Here is a 22,619-nt window from a genome sequence, read left to right as displayed (position 1 = left end):
TCTACAAATGAGTATAATAAATTACGATAGGGCACTCCCCGATACTGTAGGTCTCACTTTGTCCAAACAGGCGCCTCGTTCTCCAGTCTCATTACCGACTTGATTTCTTTCAGCGGGATGATTTGAAAAGCCAGCAAAACCGCAAATATGCCAGAGCGCAGATGGTGGGACCGTATTTGGATCCGACAAAAACATTCCAACTCCCCCGGTACACGTATGTATGGTTTGCGGTTTTTTGACATGGTTGTATCGTGATGTCATTTCCTGTCCGTGCAAGTCCTTTGTCAACAAATAGTTCGATATAAGTAAAATGTGTGTCTACTTTGATGTATGTATATGGGTGTGGCGCTATATATACACAGGTACCTACTGGTAGTAATTTATATAAATATCTATACGTGTCTATATGTGTATACAGCTGTGTGGACTGGTTATGTTCTAGTATAAAAATATATTGTAGATCTTTCAGTCCTTTATGTTAACAAATCTTATATATAGTGCACAGGTCACACAGATAATATTTCAAATTTGATAAAAAATTTGTTCATGTTCTGTTGCACCACAGTAATGATACGTGTTGTATGACGCATGTTAGAACACGCCGTGTTGGAAAAATAATCGAATACAGATGCATGTGTTGGAAGAAAAGATGAAAGGAAAAGAGATATTTAAATTACGAATTACCTGTGGTTCCTATTAAATTTTGCACAGAGGGAGCTATAGTAACACGTGTTAATATTTACAACTCCATAAAATGTTTGTAGATTGTAGTGAATGAAGCTGAGATGCAGCGGTGGTTGTCAATGAATATGAAGTCACACACGCACTTTATTGATCAGTCTCCCGTAACCATTATCATTCCATGCATCAACGATATATCAATGGAAAAAATAAAGGACGTGCAGGCTGCTGCAGCCATTTTGATTGGCTCGGAGATATTTTATGAATTAGCGAGTCTTCGCCAACACTGCAGTAACACGTGTACTACATAATTCATGAATGGCTTTTCTGTACGGTTTATGAATGAACTTGTACTGAGGACTCAGCGATAAGTGTGCAACCAGGGGTTACTTTGAACTGTAGCTATACCAATTCTGTACCAGATAACATACAAATGTCTAACAGATTCCCATAGTATGGTATACACACGTATGTAACATATATACATACACATACGCGTGGGAGCAGGAAAAACCCACGATTGTGTTATATGCGACCTTTAACCTTTGATCCAACACGATGCGGTCGCATGAATGACGTTCATAGAGCTGAGGAGTTATACAAAGGCGGAAAATGTAACCGTACTATTAGCAGGTTGGAATATTAGTGTGTGATGATATCAGTGAAGTGAAATGAAAAAAATGGCCAGCGGAACGGGTGAATATTGATATTTATTTATAAACCACATACGGCGCATAAGGTAAAACTGCGTATTTATATACATACCTATTTTTAGCAAATACGTAATAACGAACGACAAAGAGAAACGTGACATTATTTGTAGAGGGACGAGACGTACGTGGCGCGGTCATCAAGATACTTAACGAAGGTAAGTTTATGAAATATAATTTAGTACACAAACAAAATTGTATAATTCAGAAACCAGCAAGCTAAACGTACGCGTATATACAGAATGTATTGATTTATGCTCAAGTACAGTAAAGACACGTGAGTGAAGAACATCACATAGTACGTATTAAATAATAGATAATTATAATCACGTTCACTTTGATAATTGTAATATATTGTTTTTTTATTGATCCACTGAAGTAGTATTAAGTTAAGTATACGTGTTAGATTGGACACATTAGTGACCGGGTACTACGCAGTGCCTAAGTACGTGTTAGTCACCTATCATGACTAATGCGTTTATACTAATTGTCGGTACCACCTAACATTGATCAATCCCTGAAGTAAATAATATATATTTCACTCAATCTTTTATATACAGAATATATTTCACTCAATCTTATATACAGAGAATATATTTCAATCCACCTTTTACGTAAATAATATCTTTCACTCAATCTTTTACATAAAGACTATATTTTACTCAGTATTTTACGCAGAAGAAATCTTTCTATCTTTTAAATAATATATTTCACCCAGTATAATATTTAAAGAGTATAATTCGGTCTGAATTGCTTGTTTTATTGTGAAGATGTGCTGATGATACACCTGCCCCCCCAGCCCCCCCCCCCCCCCCGTTATCTTCCTAGTTTTGATTTCGCCTATTAGTTGTCACTTTGCCCTATCCGTCAGTCGCTGCGTTAAAAAAAGGCAGTGCCTGTAGGATGGGCCTTAGTGCGGCTATTTAAACAACCGGAAATCGACACATCCAACCGGAAATGTCGAAACAGTAATGGAATTATGAAATTTAGGTAAAACTGAGTTTTCGCGCCTTATGAACATGTTGTGTTTTGTCTATAAACATACACAAATACAAACTATCAGCTGTGAACTTTTCTACAATTCGGACACTGCGGTTTAGTGCAACCGGGTGACACTGACATTGTCCAATGTATTGAATCGTTCGGGAAGTGTTCCTGTTGTTTAAGTGATGTTAAATGGAAAATTGTGCCCGGAATGTGTTGACCAGTCTTTTTGGAACGTGTTGTCCGGTATGGTGATCATTTAGGTGGAATGTTCTACCCAGTATGGCGATCTGTTTGCATGCTTTTCAGTCAGTTAAAGAAATAAGTTGTTTTATGTGATGGTCAGTTTTGTCGAAGTACTATTGTGATATGTTGGGTGGAATTTCTTACCCAATTTAGTGGTCATTTTCACGGAATTTGTGTAATGTCATAAACAAAGAGCTGTGGTCAGTTTTAAGCAGTGTCAGGGCCATTGTGGCGCTGAGTTTAATGGAATGCCGTACCCAGGGTGGTGGTCAGTTTTTAGGAATGCCATGTCCATTGTGGTGGTCAGTTTTATGGAATGTCGTACCCAGTGTGGTGGTAATTTTGGCAGAATGTCGCATCCAGTGTGGTGGTCAGTTATATGGAATGTCGCATCCAGTGTGGTGGTCAGTTTGACGAAGTGTCGCATCCAGTGTGGTGGTCAGTTTGACGGAATTTGTGGAATGTCTGGCCCATTGTGATGGTCAGTTAAATGGAATGTCGTACTCAGTATGGTCATGAGTTCGACGGAATGTCTTATCCAGTGTGGTGGTCAATTCGACGGAGTGTAGCATCCAGTGTGGTGGTTAGTTCATTGGAATTTGTGGAATGTCATGTCCATTGTGGTAGTCAGTTTTGTTGAATGGCTGGTCCGGTGGTGGTCAGTTTGATGTCGTATCCAGTGTGATAATCAGTTTGGTGGAATGCCGTGCCATTTTTATCAGTCACTGTGTTTCCTTTCCACAGGACAGATGGGAATGGCATGATTGGCCGCCTCTAACTTCAAGGGGAAACAACTCGTACTTCAAATGGCTATGTTGTGTTGCTTTGCAACTTTTCCTATTTTGCGGACTGTACAAACAATACATACATGAATATTACCCGTACTCAATACGGCTTTTTCATCCACTGTTCATATATAATATCTGATTACTTTCTGTAATCTCCAGTGATGTTCCAGTGTGATGTCACTCTGTTAATCTGTCATTCCGGTCAGTCGTCCGTCTGTCCGACCATCCTCGTCACCATTTAATAACGCAGTTCCTGTTGACAGATAAAACACCAACTTCAAACACTGCTTTATGATCGGGATTGCATGCTTCCAATTGTTTTAGGGTAAATAGATTTCACGTCATTGTCACTGATATTATGAATAGATAACTTTGAAGTCAAAGGTCAAAGGTAAAGATCACTGTCGCTATAAAAAGGAATTTTGATTTCCGCCGAATACCTCAAACTCCTATGGACCAAACAAAGTCAAATATCACACAATAATCCCTTGTTTCCTTGGGAACGCTTTTTGATGTAGAAGGTCAAAGGTAAAGCTTAGTATTACTATTAATAGAAAATCGTTGCCGGTGAACAACTCGAGTTCCTTCTTCAACGACTGCTTTAACTTCTGGATTGCTTTTTAAGTTGAAATGTCAATTAAGGCCATGATGACTGTTACTATAAATAGTCAATTCATTTCAACACAATAGCTTGAATTTCCTAGGACTGACCATTCTCAAGCACAACGGAACAGTCCCTGCGCAACCGGGGAGAGGAGGGGACTACTATGGGTCAGCGGTTCAGGTGGTTTGTTCGTTGCTGAATATTGTAACGAATAGGAAATTGCATTAGATCGCCCCGTTTATCTCGACTCCCGTCTAGAAATTTCTAAAACAAAGACAACAATGCTGTTGTAGCTGATCTTGAAGTTAAGATAAAACCCCATGATTTATATTAAAAAGACAAAAATCCACGAATTTGAACAAAATTTTGCTTACCACATTCAAGTTCGTCTATCAAATACAGTTCGATTCTCCTTTTAAAATTGAAACGGTTTGATGAAAGATGTCTGGCTGTACGTTAAAAGTCTGGTTATAACCAGCAGTGCTGCACCGAAACCTTATGAAGCTGCGCCGAATTTGATCCATTATGATTTTTCCTTGTATTCCGTACATAACCAGCTGTATTTTCTACAAGAAAATTTGTATTTTTTTCAGGTTTGTTTTGTTTGTGTTTTTTTTTTTCTATGTTTGAGTATCTGAAATTATCGCCATATTTTTAAAGAAATAAAACTGGCCACGACAGAGATGTTTATTTATGTCTGTGGTATTTTTGGAGCAGTTTTAATTTTCAGTCACTCAGGCCAGTCCAGCGATAAAGATCCAGTCAACAGTTCTCACTGAATTATACAGCCAGTGGTCGGATGTATTCTATTCAAAGAATATAAAATGCAGAAGCACGAACATTGGTGAAAATTGGTTGCAATTTCATCCGTAAATATCAAAATAATTACACAAACAAGTTTCATTAAACATTTTATTAAAAGAAATCTGCTCCCTGCACGAAAGGGATCAGAAACGCTTATTAAAAACTTTATGTACAGTTACACTCGCACTAATTTCTTTGATAAAATGCATGTACATGTGAACTTGTAATTAGGAAGACTTTCGCGTTGTGTTGTCCGTAAAAAAGTTATACACTTTAATGACATAGATATTTGCCTTTCATATTAGACGGACAAATATATTTCATTACTTTGACCGGGATATAATTTGGCTTCCACAACTGGCGGTCATACTGGCAGATTTGTCGGACAGACTGTAAATATCGGTGATTATTGTGACCGATGCGATTGGATGGGTTGACTGCAAATGTCTGTCATACTCGGACATCTGACGGACAGACTGTCAATATTAGTCATTATTGCGAGTGATACGACTGAACAGACAGACTGTAAATATCAGCCATTACTATTGCAGATATAATTTGACTCGTACATCTGACGGAATCATTACTGCGACGAAAAAATGGACTCTGTATCTGACCGACATACTGTATCGTCAGATGAAAGGCCGTAATCGTGGACGTAAAACGAATTTAATAAATAAATAAATAAATAAATAAATAAAATAAATAACATGCTGTAACATTCCACTTCAGTTTAATTATATTATTGATTGAGCCCTCAGTGAAGAAAGGCCAGTGAATACGTTTCGTGTCGTGTATTACTACTTTTTATTGATTTTTAAAATTAGATTTTATGATGAAAGTAAATATATAAGAAACAATTAATTAATATGAAGTCGTATACAGCAGTTTTGCCCGTGCTGTTATCGATAATTCCAGTAATTTCCCTTATCTACAAAAAAACCTTGATAGTTTTGACGTCAATTCATCGGAAAAACAATGTTTTAGGAAATTCGTACGTCACAGGTAAAGTGACAACTTCCGACCAGAAGTAAGACGATCCTCCTTGACGTATGCACGTGGCTGGGGCTAGTTGTGTCATCGGCGTATGATGTCAGATCCTACTCTTTTGTCCATCGTCGTGCGTCCATAAACAATTTCAGATAACCTATTATATAAACATGTACATAGGTCACCGGAGACTGAGTCTCGAGTGACCTCTTGCAATCAGTCGTATACAATTCACATTTTCGACTTTTCGAAATATCGGAACGAATTTTAATGAATTTTGCAGGAACTTTACTTGGAAAAAGTAAATAAATTTTGTATGTTTCCCTCTCACCAGGAGCCTGAAGGTTGGGACAAAAAAGTCAAACAGACTCAATTTTAAAAAAAATCTTCTCAGGGTACACAATCTAACTTTATGAATAGTAGGATCTTAAGACATTTTCCCGAAGATTGTAATTTCATGAACTCATTAAATTCCCGCGCATAAATGTGATTTCGATAATTTCATAATTTCGAGTCCCCTCCGTAGCTAAAATTTCAAAAATTGACAGGGTCCCTCCACATCCAAGAAGTATTGAATCGATATTGATAACTAATCAATTATTGGACCAAATGAACTGTACTTTTAACTTTCACCATAGCAACAATAAGACTGACAATACATGTTTACACAAAGCGTTGCCCTCCGAATTTAAAATCTCGCTGCAGTTCATCTCCTTATCACTGATACAATCATTCTAGGTAATTCTGTACCTAAAGGAATGAATTTGTGAGACCTATATACAAATGAGAATAATAAATGTAAATATAGCAAAATCTGTTTCCAGAGAAACCTCTCTTTGTACCAGACATCAACCTCTGTTATGAAATCTTTATGTATTAATTCTCTGATATGTACTTATATATAACCCTCCAAAAAGCCGCGTTATTGAATCCATAAGGAAGAATCGCTTTTTATAAAAACATTTATGACGATTTGTAAATCTAGAATATGAAACCAAACTGCATATAGAAAATATGTAAGATATATATGTAGCATTATATTTCAAACTACTTTTTAAGATATTTATAACTTCGTACTGACAAACAAGATTTTTTGAAACGGATTGATTTATTCTTTAAAAGTTCATTATCAAGTTAATTCCAACGAAATTTCTTGAAGGGTTATGTTTGTGTTCTTGTACACTTTGTTATCATTTTGATACAATGATTATACAATTATATCACTATTTATATACGACAGGCCTCTAGGTCTATAACGTGCGCATGTTATAATAATTGTAAATTTAAATTATGAAATCTTTATGTATTAATTCTCATTATAACAATTTCAGCGTTTTTTGGTGGCTGATATACTTATTGTGAATGTATCTCGTGTTGTCCATAGTGAGTTAAGTGCCCATATTTCAAACTACTTTTTAAGAATTTTGTATGAATTATCACCACAAATTCTCTATTCTGATATGATGGACATCTAAACTAGATTTTTAGGACCCGAAACAAATATTTCAGTTTGTTTCCAGATCTTTGAAACTGGTTATTTGGGTGAAAAATATAAAAAAAAAAAAAAATAAATAAATAAAACACAGATAGCCTATTTTTTTATCATGAGAAGTATCATCGAAAATTTCTCTATCGAAACATAAGGTGTTGAAAATGTTAAATACTTGAAAACGGATTTAAACCATTATGAAACTTTCATTATTTTGGGTTTTTACGTTGTTTAAATCAAATGAATTTTGATATATGAAAAATTGTCCCATTCAGGACTTTTTTTAGAAAAAATATGTGAAAATGAATTATTTCCTGATATGCATATTCTGACGTCTGTATTGGAAATTTTTGCTTCTTTCAAGAAATCATTATCAGAATTTCAAAGTTTGATACTGGATTTTTTTTACTCGTCAAAGAAGTACATCCTTAAGCTCCATCACTTGAAACTTGAATGATCCTGAGAGTGTCCCGATCAATTTCCTTTTTAATTGGATCGTCGCCATCTTGAAACTCCATTTAAAATTGTTTATATATAGCCTTCCGCCCCCATCATTAATCCATTGAAAACTTCTACAATTCACATAATGTCATCAGCTGAAACAAGTGTTATTTATTTATTTATTTATTTGTTTATTTATTTTCTTTCTTTATTTATCGATCTATTTATTGCTAGTGTGGTCATTTGGCAGACATATCGATAAAAGTGTATTTGTTTCTCGTGTCGGCCGGAATTCCATTTTGGTCACCACCTTGACAGAAAATCAATTTTAAACTTTTCGATTTCCAGTTAAGCTATTCAACTGAACGAGAACTATTTGGGAATATTCAGAAACTCAAAAGGAAGTGTTACTATTTTTTGTTACTTTTGGTCGTTTTATATCAAGCAAATTCAACATACCTTCCTGGAATTTCGAATTGTTCAGTGTTATTTTCCTACTCGTCATAAATACTTATACTAACGCAGCCCTTAGGTTTTTACATCCAAATGAGATGACTGTTTATAAATATTACTTGTTCATTGAATTCATTTATGAATTTTGTTGGTTTCGGTTTCGGTTTTTTTTTTAATTTTTGAACGATCTTTAGAGGTATTGTTTGAGAGATTAACTTGTTAATTAATATGAACAGCGGTTTTATTTTGTAATGGCGTATTGTCTCGCTGATGGTAAATAACAAGTTGTAACATTGGAAAACAATCCAGAAACGCTTGGCTAAAAAACAAAGCGTTCACATCTCCTATTATGATAATCAAGAGTGAAGGAGTTGCCTCATCTTGATTTAGTCTTTAAGTAAGAGTTACCTCCCTTCCAGAAACCTTGTTCACTTTTGCTTGACAATAAATTCGATTTTTTTAAAATCAGGCCATCTGAGGAATGTCAGGACACAGGCTGTAAATTCCATATGTGTTATAGGTAAAACGTACGTCTCTTTAACGGTACCAAATGGTTTTGTAGCGGGGAAGTCATGTGTATTCATTGGTGTTTATATTTATTGTCGTAGATAAGTTTTTCTCCTAGGAAGCTCGTCGTTTTCATTAAAACATCTTATATCACTGCACAAAACGGAGAGTCCCTTATACATGTTCATGTCTGTGAGGGCAAAAGTATCCATCAAATATATTAATATAGAACATATACATCGCAATAATTTAATAAAGTTATAAATTTCAATAGTTCACACTTGCTTCAAACCTCATCTCTTCACAATTTCAATATTTATTCATAATTTCACGCCTTTCCTCGGGGATGTATAATTAATTATATCTTTTCTATGTCCCTGTTTTTCGTTACACAGAATTGTCTCTATCAAATTCTGACCCCAATCAAAATTAGTTTCTGTTGTGGGTCAAACCGTTGAGTGACGGACTGATCGGGGAGTGTGTGTTGTGTTGTTCATGTTTATATCAAAGTTAGAAGAAAGCAAAACGAGGACAGTGTTATAGAAATGTGTGTATCTAAATAAAAATGTTTTCTTTGGGGGGGGGGGGGGGGGGGTTATAAATAGGAAAATTCGTTGTACTAATCAACTAGGGGGGGGGGGTGAAGAGGAGGACTGGTTGACTGACGTCATTGAAATACAAATGGCGGTCAGCATCTCGTAAACATTATGATTCAGTTGGGCTGAAGCAGCACTCATGTACATTTGTATGCAGCGTTTGAGTGAAATATGCCCATATAGAACTCAATTACATCTCTCGTGAAGTGACATTGACCTTTAACCTTCGAATAAAGTAATTCGGGCGACGTACTTAGCGATGAGCGAATGTAACTGGAAATAATTTTACTGTAAGTATCCATGACCTTTGAACTTGAAAAAGAAATCTGAAGCATACAAGTTTAATGTGAAATCTAAGAATGAGCATAGTCAGTAAAATGCAAATATCAATAACAGCAAAATAAATGTGAATATTGACACTAAATTATCACTTTAGACGCTCACAAAAAAACCAGTCTTTATATATGTAACTTGATAAGCGCAAGAAAAATATTTGCCCATATAGCCTTCATAAAACTCTCAAAATCTTTCAAAATTTTGTGTAGACATTTTAACTGTCAGCATCTTTCATGGAAATCGTGGTATTTGGAACATGTCCTGATTACTGAATCAACTGTGACATCTAAGCAATGTAATTTGGGGATGGAGGAATGTAACCATAAAGAAATAGATCCCAGAATGTAGGTATACTGAATTATATCATTATTTTACGCTGAATATGTTTTTTACTTAATATCTAATAGTGAACAAAGATATAAGTAAATATTGATTGTAAAATGGACTATTTATCATATTATCAAAAATAAAGTCTGTAATAAGTATTAAATTGTGTACAGTATATTTAGTCTTGTACATGAAGAATCCAGGTAATTTTAATATCCAGTTGCTTCATGTAGTTCTTCAGATAAAGTTAAGTCACCTGATAAGTAAACAAAAACAAAACTCAAATTTAATCTGACATATATATATAATATATGTATATTTAAGATTATCACAAGCATCATACTTTCATTATTACAGAAAATTTAAGAACTCAGCATAATTTTGGACAATCTTAAAAAATCAACAGCAACAAGAATGTACTCATACTTATAAGAATACCTACACCAGTATGACGCCCTCATCTTTTTTCTGGGAAAGTCTCACAATATCTCTTTCATTGTACACAACTACAGAGTATCATGTCTGATGTTTATATTGTTTTCAGTTCTGAATTCAAAGCCTTTTATCAAAGCTTCAGGTCTCTGTACTTTTCAGGTGAAATTTTTCCATGTATACAAGGGCACTCGTTTTGTGTTGGTGTAAGGCAGGGTGGCCTTAATTGGTTGATTAAAGAATTTTTTATTAGGTTAGGAAGCTGTAGAGAATTTACAGTTTTAAACAGGATACCAACAACAACAATTATAACTTAGTTCTTAACACTAGAAAATCTCTTGATTACTTGATAACTTGAACAAGTGAATTTCTCCAAATCATCCTGAAATCTGTTCTAGTAAATAGATTCTTTATAGACCGTAACACTTTGTATATCCATAGGTCCATCATTCTTGAAATAACTGAAAACTTATGTGGAAATTTTTAAATATCAAAAAATATTTATCATAACATGTCTATAAGACATAAATGGCCCCCCACCTCTTATACAGACCAGAATCTGATTGGTGTAGAATGTGATGTTATGATACTATAGGGAAAGTGTGAACCAGAATCTGGTCAGGTGTAGAACATGGTATTATGATACTAAGGGGGAAATATGAACTAAATCTGTTGATTTGGAATCGCACATGATGTTATTCAACACGACACAGCAGATAATGGAATGGATGGACATGGGTATCAGTGTAAGTCCCTCTCCCTTCAGCAAACAGCAAAGGCATACAAATCTCATGTTGTTAGTTTGATAAGACTGGAGCAAGCAACAATTTTATATAAAGAGGCCCTGACCTTTGACCTCTGAAACAAGATCATGTCAAAGATAAACTTGATAATGATCAAGTTTAATAAAATTCTTGTATGACATTAGCCAAGTGAACATCTTGACACCATATTTTTTCTACTTGAAGTCTTGTCTGGATGGATCCTGACATCCAGTTGACTCGTTATCCTTGCCATCCTGGTGCAGATATGTAGATATTGCTCCACAAGTCTTTATATGCTTGGATTGACACCATCTCAGAAATCCCTGGCAGCGAGGGATAGCCTTATCAAGTGCTGACTTCGAAGTCTGAAGGCTCTGAAGTGGAAAAAAAACTGACCCTCCAAAATGTTGACAAGTCTCTATGACGGCCTTGAAGTAGAAGATGGCTCTCTTAGCTACTGACAAGTCCTTCAGAAGGAGATGGCACTCTTAAGTAAGGAATTCAGGGGTTTCAATGGTGGACAATAAAACATCCCAATTAATGCTGAATTCTAGAGAGATCCTAAAAAGCGGAAATGCCCTTCAAAAAGCTGACAAGTCCTTCAGGAGTCCTAAAAATGCAGCCTGGTCTTCAAAATAATGGCAAGTCCTTCAAGAGTCCTTAAAATGTAGGCTGGCCCTCCAAAATAGGACAAATTCTTCAGGAGTCCTACAAGAAAAGGGGGGATGGCTCCTACCAAATAGAGACAAGTCCTTCAGGAATCTGGGGAAGATACCTTATAGTTGTAAACACCCTTCAACATGTGACAGTGTTGTAAACTCTGTTGGTCGGAGGGTATTGTGTAGGGGCCAGCATCACCCATATACACATGTCTGATTTAGGGTCAAGGTCATGATAATGGATAACGGATAGCATAACCCTAATTTCCTCTTAATGGACCTTTTCCTTCTTAAGATTCCGTTCTAGCTAAGAATGCTAACCTTTTCCCCCTTCAGATTGCCTTCTAGCTAAGAATGCTAACCATTTCCCCCTTCAGATTGCCTTCTAGCTAAGAATGCTAACCTTTTCCCCCTTCAGATTGCCTTCTAGCTAAGAATGCTAACCTTTTCCCCCTTTAGATTCCCTACCATCTAAGAATGCTGATGTTTTCCCCCTTTAGATTCTGTTCCATCTAAGAGAATGCCAACCTTTTCCTCCATTAGATTCCCTGGCATCTCAGAATGCTAACCTTTCCTCTTTAGTTTCTTCTATTTAAGAATGCTAACTTTTACTCCATTAGGTACCATCACTTCAAGAATAATAAGAACTTCATGTTCACAAGATCAAATTGCCATTTTCCTTAAGATGTTTCAGTTTTACTTTGTAATAAGTCTGACAAAGTGCTGTGGATAATCAGAATTTTGTAGAAATATGGCGTTACATATTTTTACCAGAAATAAACCCATTTCAATAAGGATACGGAATACGCAGACACCAGAGTCCTCCAGGTGGTAGTTCCACAGGGCCTTCAAAGCCAAGGCCAAACAGAGGGCAAGGTGGGGGTGCTGGCTGTATTTGGGGGCACAGTGTGATTCTGAGGGGGCTATCTGGTGTCACAATGTACAGCCGCATCAGTTGGGCCAAGAACCCCTTAGAACTCCTGGAAAAACAGAGTAGATAGGCACCATCAATACAGAGCTCATGTAGATTTGTAACAAGGATTTACATACATTTATGGACATTTTTTATTACTTCAACACACCATTTATGTAAAATATTCAAAGCTCTTTGCAATCACATTTCACATACAGGATATGTGTTAATGATCGTTATTTGAAAGACCATATAAATTTGATATTTTTAAAAATTTGACTGTCGAAATAAAGTCATCAGTTTATTGCATCTCCTCCCTAGAAGCTACATGTTAAATATCATGATTTTAAAGCCCTTACTTGGTGTCAGTAGTTCTTGACTAGACATTGAAGAAAATGACTGACAGATAAGTGCAGGAAATGTTTTGTTAATGGTCTTTACAAAGCATGCTTCAAGAAGACACAAAATGTATATCAAAAGGAAAATTTGAAAGATAACTGCGGATACTATAGCAACTGACAATGCTTGTTTGGCATTGCCTAAAAATTGGAAAAATACATCATTGTACATGGTTTCATAGAAAGATCATCCAAATATTTGTGACAAAGTCTAAAATCTGAACCTCCAATCAAAGCTTTGTGCTGGTCTTACCTACAATGAGGACAGGAACAGTAGAGAGGCATGTCCAGATTCACCAGTTTAGTAGCATTGTCCTGTAATGTGTAAGTGTAAAGTGGAAGGGCTCATATTTGTCAGTTTTGTAACCAAAGTTTGTTAGTAGGTCAATCAATCTTAGACAGTTTGTGTATCAGTTTGAATAAGTATTTCATGCTTTGCATTTACTTTCATATTTCAATTTTAAAGGTTTACCTCATTAAACGTTACACACGACTCATTGACCTTGATATTAACCACACCTCTGACCTTGACATTATCAACATAACTGAACATGACAGTTAACACAATGACCTTGACATTACACGCAACTTTCCTTGACTTTATACAAACAACTGACCTTGGCATTACACATAAATGACCTTGACATGACACACAATCGATCTTGACATTACACACCAAATTAAACTTGATTATTCACACAAATGACCTAAAAATTACATAACTGACCTTGACATTACACATAACTGACCTTGACATTACACATAACTGACCTTAACAGTACTTGTGTTGGAGACCTTGATGATCTTCTCTGGGCCACTGCAGAAAAATCGATGGCCACGTGGGCATTCATACTCATCTCCTAGGAACACACGGACACTCAACTCACCAACATCTACAAAAAGAACAGAATACCAAACAAAAGTATTATTTAGAACTTCATTTATTATTGATATTTATTATTAATATTCCCACACAAAAAACACTTATCCATATGAAATCAGTATATCATAACTTGACACATCCTCAATACTCCCCAGGTTATGATCACTTTCACACTCTGCACCCGTGGAACATGTCATGGCAAAACTGAAGGTTCCAAGAGCGACAACTTGTGTACAAGACTAACAAGTACTTTTATCCTTTGATGAATATCAAATAAATATAGAGATCACATTAAGTTATACTGTAATGGCATTGAAGTTAGGTGTCACAACTTTTCTAATCTCCAAACGCAGAATATCAGCCTGTGATTGGTCAGTTTATTTCTCCTGGAGCCAATCAAATCACTTCAATTGTGCCTTTGATTTTGCCATGACATGTTCCACCAGTGCAGAGAGTGATTGTATCCCTTGGAGTATTGAGGATGAACTTGATGATACCTTTGCCCTTGCTGAAGCTGTTTAGTGAGTTACATATTACCTCTATCATAGGCTACGTACCTTTTGGACTGATTTTCTTTTGTTTGCCTTTTCTTGACGCCATCTCTCCAACAGACGGCCATTTTTCCTTCTCTATCTTAGCAGTTATGTCCCAAGGTAAGAGGTAGTTACTACCATGGAGGAAGCCAGGTAACTCCAAACCTGAAAAAATCAAAAGCACCAAGTATTGAACTTGTCCTACTGTTAAATCATAAATTTTTGTGGGGCTCAATTTTTGTGATCTTACAAAATAACTTTTTTGGAACAATAAATCTGCTTAAAATGATTGGCTAAATAACATGAACATCACAATGACTACATCACATAAACAACATCATCACATTGACTAAATCACGTGAACAATAACACAATTACTACATCATATCGACATCATCTTGACCATTGACCTTACCTAAGGTGTGGGAATAAAGGGTACTCTTGCCGAGGCAGGTGAGCGCCCAGGATGGGAACTTTGGAAGGAGGCCCAGGGGCGACTCGGAGTGAAGCATACCAGGTAAATATTCTGTTGTAGAGTGTTGTCTTAGAGCAATCAGTTCTGTAAATTAAGAAAAAAACAAATGTTGAGATTGGTAATTGTTCACTTATCTACTGCACTAGTGTGTGCTTACCAGACCACTGTCAGGTCATCTCTCACATTGTCTACTGTAATGTGTGTACTAATGGACTCTGACATTGGAACTGGGTCATCCTTCACCTCATCTACTGTACAGGTGTGTACCTACCAGACCCTGACATTGAGATCGGGTCATCCTTCACCTCGTCTACTGTACAGGTGTGTACTTACCAGACCCTGACATTGAGATCGGGTCATCCTTCACCTCGTCTACTGTACAGGTGTGTACCTACCAGACTCTGACATTGAGATCGGGTCATCCTTCACCTCGTCTACTGTACAGGTGTGTACCTACCAGACTCTGACATTGAGATTGGGTCATCCTTCACCTCGTCTACTGTACAGGTGTGTACCTACCAGACTCTGACATTGAGATCGGGTCATCCTTCACCTCGTCTACTGTACAGGTGTGTACTTACCAGACTCTGACATTGAGATCGGGTCATCCTTCACCTCGTCTACTGTACAGGTGTGTACTTACCAGACTCTGACATTGAGATCGGGTCATCCTTCACCTCGTCTACTGTACAGGTGTGGACTTACCAGACTCTGACATTGAGATCGGGTCATCCTTCACCTCATCTACTGTACAGGTGTGTACTTACCAGACTCTGACATTGAGATCGGGTCATCCTTCACCTCATCTACTGTACAGGTGTGGACTTACCAGACTCTGACATTGAGATCGGGTCATCCTTCACCTCATCTACTGTACAGGTGGGCATATCTGCAGGAGGATCAGATATATGGTCTATGTGTTCGCTTCCCAAATCAGCTAGATCATCCTGAGGAGGAGCCGTTATCTCCCTTAGTGTCCTCTCATTACTCTGCTGGAGACCTTCTCTTGGATGTTCCGCTTCCTCCTTCACATCAGCAACTGTACCAGTGACATCAGGATGAGTTGTCTCCTCTTGGTTTCCACAAACTCCACCTTCCTTTGTTGTCTCTTCCATCTGGTCACTTGTACTAGTCTCTCCTTGGTGGTCAAGCGTTTTAGATGGGTGGTCATCTGTTGTCAGACTGCCCCCTCCTGTTCCCTCAGTATGACCAAAATAGTCACTAGCACCAGATTGCCCTTCAAAGATAAAGACAAAATATAACAATACTATTGAATCAGAACAATGAAAAATAATGTAAAACCTGTCGTTTGTATGACTGTACCCCTAAGTTTGTTTCACACTAAAAGTCACTTTTTTGTGACAAGTTAATGGTGGATTAGTACCCTACATACAGGTAGACTGCATCAGACTAACAACTTACCTAGAATGCATCACATTATCAGTGTCCAATCTAAACTGATTCCAAACTAAAACTGACTTAATTTGTTTCAGACTAAAAGTCACATACCAGCACCTAGACTAAGTTGGGCTAATGGCTACCTACCTAGACTGATTTAGACTAATAGTGACTTATCTTAACTAAGACTAAACATGACCGGCCCAGAATGTGTCAGATTAAAAGTGACCTGCCCAGAGTGAATCAGACTAACAGTGACCTATGTAAACTGAGTCAGACAAATAGTGACCTACCTAAACTAGGACTAAACATGACCTACCTGGAATGTGTCAGACTAAAAGTGACCTGCCTAAACTGAGTTAGACTAAAAGTGACCTACCCGAAATGTGTCAGACTAAAAGTGACCTGCCTAAACTGAGTTAGACTAAAAGTGACCTACCCGGAATGTGTCTGATTAAAAGTGACCTGCCTAGAGTGAATTAGACTAATAGTGACCTATCTAAACTGATTCAGACTAAAAGTGGCCTATCTAGACTCAGACTAACCTACCTAGACTGAGAGCCAGACTGAGGTTGGTCAGTCCTGAAATCACATCTTGGAGGAACATTCTTTGGATTAAAAGTGACCTGTCTAGAGTGAATCAGGCTAATAGTGACCTATCTAAACTGATTCAGACTAAAAGAGACCTGCCCAGACTGAGTCAGACTAGAAGTGGCTTATCTAGACTCAGTCAGACTCAGACTAACCTACCTAGACTGAGAGCCAGACTGAGGTTGGTCAGTCCTGAAATCACGTCTTGCTTTCCTCCAATGTCCTTGTTTTCTGTCTTGCTGTCAGGTGTGGCTAGAAGCTGACAAGCCCGTACCTCTGTGGTACTGGGTTGAAATACTGGCATTTCAATATGCTTTAGTTCTTCACAACATACCTTCTCCAAAGCATCGAAAAAGTCAAAGTTCGCAGTCTGAAACACACAACAAGGACACTGTTAGAGTTTAATTTTTAGTCCCCCACCTGGAACACATTACAGAATATTAAGTCATATTTGTAAATCCCCATTGAAAAAAACAATTAGGGCATTTTTAAAGGAAAATTTAATCCATACACCATGGGGTGTTCCAATAAATACAAAGAGCATACTACAATGCATTCTCCTTACCCAGAATTCAATATAAACTAAGACATCAAAATCATGAAACGGTCACATTAAGCATCTATAACCTGCTACAGAAATCTCTTTTGTAGCACTCTTTCTCGCAGAATGTGAGTTTCTACTGATTAATTGGTAACAGGCATGAATACAGATAGAATCCCTATTCTCTGTCAAATGGTTCTCAATGGAGCATGTAGAGCCAAAATTTAAATTTTATTACAACTTATATTTTTACAGGCTGAAAATAGAATGACATAATGACACCATTATGGTGAAATAAACCCCCACCCCATCCCAGGGTAAAGTGAAACCATGTTAGATTTTGTTTTTAATTGATGTTGTTTTACTTAATCCCTAATCACTTTACTTAATTCTGTTCCTCAATACATAATAAAACAAAAAAATTAACAAGGGTTGAAGCATTTCACTATTTTTTTTACTAATTAACTATTTTTCACCAATTTTTTCTAATTGCCCTGATTCAATCAACACGTAAATAAAAAAAAAATGTGTTGTATGGGAAAACTTGGGGTTGGGCAGGGTGGGGCAAAGGTGTTCACTTCCCCATAGCCATGGTCAAGAGAACATCCTATTTTTTGACTAATCACCTGATTCAATCACATAATGTATAAAGAGTAAAACAAAATGGGTGGAGCGGGGAAATCTAGGGTGGGGCAGGGTGGGGCAGGGTGGGGCAGGGGGATGCATGTTTCTATTTATTTCGTGGTATGTCAGCCGGTTTTGCCTGAACTTTTGGGCTTCATCAGAACAAAAAAGGAGGACGATTCTAGACCTAACATGACGTACTAAAATTTGAAATTTATTGAGTGTAAGTATCTCTATAAGTCATGGGTCAAAGTGGGATTTTCAATTGATCCAAAAATCAAAGGCTCCATTTTAAAGTATGCTGAATCTTCTGGTCTAAGGTATATAGACAGAAAATTTGAATTTCAAATAACTTTTGAAACAGTTAAAGCTAAATCAAATCTTCTTCCCAGGCTATTTTCTTTACATATTTACTGAAAGTCATTTCAGTTTTGAATTTAAAATATGTACACCTGTATCTAAGTTTGTTCACACAGGTAAAAAAAACATGAAATTGTGTTTATCAAATGAGTGGCAACATTTCTGAATCAATTCAAACTATTATGTTGATATTTTCAGGTTATGTCAGATATACATAGAATATTGTACAAGTCAACTCTGACATGACATTTTAAATCCACCATATCTAAAATCTAAAATAAACAAACCAAATAAAAAAAAATTTCAAATATTTCTGTCTTCATCCTTGATTGACTGATGGGTTGGAGGGTCCCTAGGGGATTTTTCAGGCCTTAGAAAAATATTTTTTATGAGGGCGAGGGTAATTAGAGACTGGAGACTCCCCTGTGGTGTTTATAATGTTGAGGACAGCATACCCAGGAATATTACCATCTCTATGAATCACCTTCCTCATAACAAACAGATTTTTGTGGTTTTTTAGCCTGTGTGATAACATGGTCGGTACAAACAGCCTTGGTGAATTTCATCTCTGACAGATGTAAATGCTGTCGTATGAATGTTTAAAGGAAGGGCTTTGGGGTTAGCACGTATAAGAATTTGGCAAAGTAACTAGCTTGATTAGAACAAAATGAAAATTTCTGTACATTCCTCACTAATACAAAAATAACATCACGAGAGATGAGTAATATGACTGTTGCGATGAAAAAAAAAAAAAAAATTTGAAACCAAATCAGTGCTTTTCTGTCTTTTCAAATACAAAATTAGCACCAACTGGTAAATATATACATTTTTTTCTCCAAATGACATGACTTTATTGGTGTACAAAAATATTTTGGCCTTCTATCTCATCTACCCATGAAGGAATTCCCACAAAAATATTTAGTAATTTCCGGTGCATCAGTTACTTGGGGATATGTAAATAAGGTTATCTCTCTACCATACTTTTACTCCTGGTAGGTACAAATAAATCACCCGTTTTGACCTTCAGTACAACCTCTGGGTCGACAGATTCACGCTTGCTATCAATCACGCTGGAACTGTGACCACAGAGGTGTGTCCTATAACATTGTAACAAAACACTGGTGACACATCACTCGTCAGCATACCAAAGTTACCGAATCAAAGCCATTTTTGGGGGGCATTAATTCAGGTGGTTATCATCTATGGAGATTTATTGAAAATAAATGTAATTTTGTAACTTATAAGTCATAAATATAAATTCAACATATAATGTGTAGCAGGACATCAGGTAATTCAAGTAAACTTTCGAAAAAAAAAAAATTTGTAAATTTCTGCAATAACTTCCAATTAATATAATCAAGTTATTCCCTGTTGTTGGCCTGTTTCGAGGATGAAACAAATGGCTAAATATTTGCACTGCATTTACTGTGAAAATAATATTAAAGACAGACGACAACAGTCAATTTGAGCAACTTTTGTGAAAAAATCTGTCTTTTTATTTCAGCGTTTGATGAAATATGAACCATAAGAGGAAGAAAAAAACACATGACTTGCATTTGAACTTTTGCGTGCCTTTATAAATCAAAGAGAAATAAAAATGACATTGCAGTGAAAATTAAAATGCTGCACAGATTAAAGATGTTGAGAATGAGCAGAAATAGAAATAAGAAAAGACAAAAACAATTATTATTAGATTGTGTACTTATGATGAGCTCACTGATAAATAAAATAGTATATGTATGTATATCTTAACATATACAGTGTATATATATATCTACTTTTTCTTATCACTAGCTAAGTGCCTGTAGTCATAAGATCCATCTTATTACAAACATGTAGTCAGGATTAGTCATGATGTAAAATCATTCAGCATGGATACACAACATATATACAATAATGTAAAAGTCCCTTTTATCCTATGTCCCTGATTGGTTGTTTCTATTGTAAAGTGAGACAGGGGAGACATTCTGTTAAATTAATTTTAAATCTACAGACAACATTTTTTAGATGAAGGTTGAAGCATTTGTTTTGATATATAAATACCTATCTGACACTAGTGGTGGGGGGCCCCCACCATGATCGAAAACCTAGACCAGACCAGACTGGGTTTTCCCAGTCAGCCGCTAGACACAATACACATGTTGTCTCCCAGCCGAGAAATCCTCCCTCCCATTGATAACACTACACATTCATGACTTCAAAGGAAAAATTTAATACATTAAAGAAAACCGGAAATTATTTCCGGTTGGATAATGGAATCACACATTTTACAGTCAACAACATCGTTTAGTACAGAAGAAATTGAAAGGTTTTATTTGCCAAGTCATCACTTTAAAGACCAGCGTAAAGTAATACTTTAATGATTTAGCTCCTAAAAAAACAGTTGACTTCTGTTACTGTGTGTTTAACAATAGGTTTGAACTTTTCTTAAATTCTCTATGGACTGAAATCATATTGGTTTATCAAGTACATTAAAAATTATTTAAAAATTTGAACCAAAACAGTTCTATTTTTCAATCTGTTTTGTATTCAGTTGGTATGTTATTATATAACATACTTAGTTAAACAGGTTTGTATATAAATGTGCAAGATTTCACTTAATTTCAAATAATATATATAAGCACTTGGATATTTCTAAAGGAATTTTTTCAACAAAAAGCACATAAAATCTAAGATGGACATAGAATGGACTAGCAAAATGGATTTTAGTACGAATTTGACTTTGAGTCGTGGTACCAGTACAAGCTAAATGTAACTACAATTAATTGAATGTCTGTGTAAGACAGAAAGATGACCTTTAGCCTTGATTTAAAGTTTCGATAGTATACAATACAAACTATAGTATATAATTTATGGAATTCAAAGAATTTTTCCAGAGCCTTTGTTGAGCTAAAATAAAAAGTTTGTGATAAGTTTCATAAATATGAAAACAACATTAAGATCCTTTTAACATATAAACTATCAACTTTACAAATACTTCAGATTTCCATTTCCATGGCATTTTACGATCTCCATTGTGATGTCATAATACATTTCACAAGCGAATGACGTCATTTCATTGCTATCCCCTTTTAATATGTCACACTAGGCCATGTTACAGGGAATCATACACAATAGATCCAGGAGGTATTGTCAGGTGCCCACCATGAAATGACTTTCACAAGTTTTTAGTCTGATATCTTATGACACAAAGAGAAATCTTTACATAAAGACAAAGATTCCACCAGTGCTCAGAGTTTTAGAGATAACAAACTGTCACTATCAAAATTCAAGATGGCCACCTGTCGGCCATTTTTTTCTTGATATTTGAAAAAAAAAATTTCCAGATTTTTCTTTAAACATACTCATTGTCAACCTTGATCAGTTCCAGCAAGGACAGAGCACAACTAAGGATTAAACGGAACATATTATGTGGAGAATTATCCTTCCCAAAGCTGTAACAAGAAAACTTTTAAATAAATTGAGAGTGATTTTAAAAGTCAACCATCTGGTGAGGATGATTTCAAAAAAGTCTATGGATATATACAATGATCAATGTATTATTAACATATTGTTAAGTTATTATAAATTCTATATTAGTACAAGATATAAATGAAAAGTTTTAATCTCAAAGATTACTAAGTCCTGGATCAGATTATAATGAATTGTTTTGTATTGTAGGGATTGTATATATAAATTTTTCCTTTTTGCCCTCTTAAATATTGCCATCGGGATCTTTTTTTAAAAACCAAAGTGAAAAAGTAATCCAAAATGGTTTCACAATTTTTTTTTTGATAAGTGAAAACTACTATAAAAATATGTTTTAGACAATTTTCCGTCTGTGATATACATCTTATATTTTACTTGCACTATGTAGTTACCATAAAAGTGAAGAACTTATTTGACAGAAATATCTTTATTACATGTGAAAATTGAGAAAGTCTTGGCTTAATTATACATAATATTTTGGAGTTTGTACCCTGTGATGACATTTGTACTAAAATGTCAATTACCACTTGAAACTCTCGAGTTTTGGCTCCACATGAAAGAACAAAAAATCAACCCCAGACATAAATTATCAATAAAGCTGCTACACTATTGTCTATAAAACCT

At 35.9% G+C, this 22,619-nt stretch overlaps 1 protein-coding gene across 1 annotated transcript in view; it reads right to left on the bottom strand.

Moving 5' to 3' along the window:
* Window positions 1-10,241: 10,241 nt before the first annotated feature.
* The window catches only part of LOC132564198 (nonsense-mediated mRNA decay factor SMG8-like), a 29,182-nt gene continuing 16,804 nt past the window's right edge, over window positions 10,242-22,619 (bottom strand). The window contains exons 15-22 of the mRNA XM_060228875.1: window positions 17,162-17,372; window positions 15,843-16,250; window positions 14,954-15,097; window positions 14,563-14,703; window positions 13,894-14,015; window positions 13,376-13,437; window positions 12,612-12,791; window positions 10,242-12,024 (exon numbers count right to left, since the gene is read on the bottom strand). Of these exons, the coding sequence (XP_060084858.1) occupies window positions 11,907-12,024; window positions 12,612-12,791; window positions 13,376-13,437; window positions 13,894-14,015; window positions 14,563-14,703; window positions 14,954-15,097; window positions 15,843-16,250; window positions 17,162-17,372 (1,386 nt within the window). The 3' untranslated portion in view covers window positions 10,242-11,906. The remainder of the gene's footprint in view (window positions 12,025-12,611; window positions 12,792-13,375; window positions 13,438-13,893; window positions 14,016-14,562; window positions 14,704-14,953; window positions 15,098-15,842; window positions 16,251-17,161; window positions 17,373-22,619) is intronic.

Source organism: Ylistrum balloti, unplaced genomic scaffold, assembly GCF_031769215.1.
Source record: "Ylistrum balloti isolate Yb309-2 unplaced genomic scaffold, AGI_CSIRO_Ybal_v1 Utg372054, whole genome shotgun sequence".
Taxonomy (NCBI): domain Eukaryota; kingdom Metazoa; phylum Mollusca; class Bivalvia; order Pectinida; family Pectinidae; genus Ylistrum; species Ylistrum balloti.
This window is presented reverse-complemented; position numbering and strand designations above follow the sequence as displayed.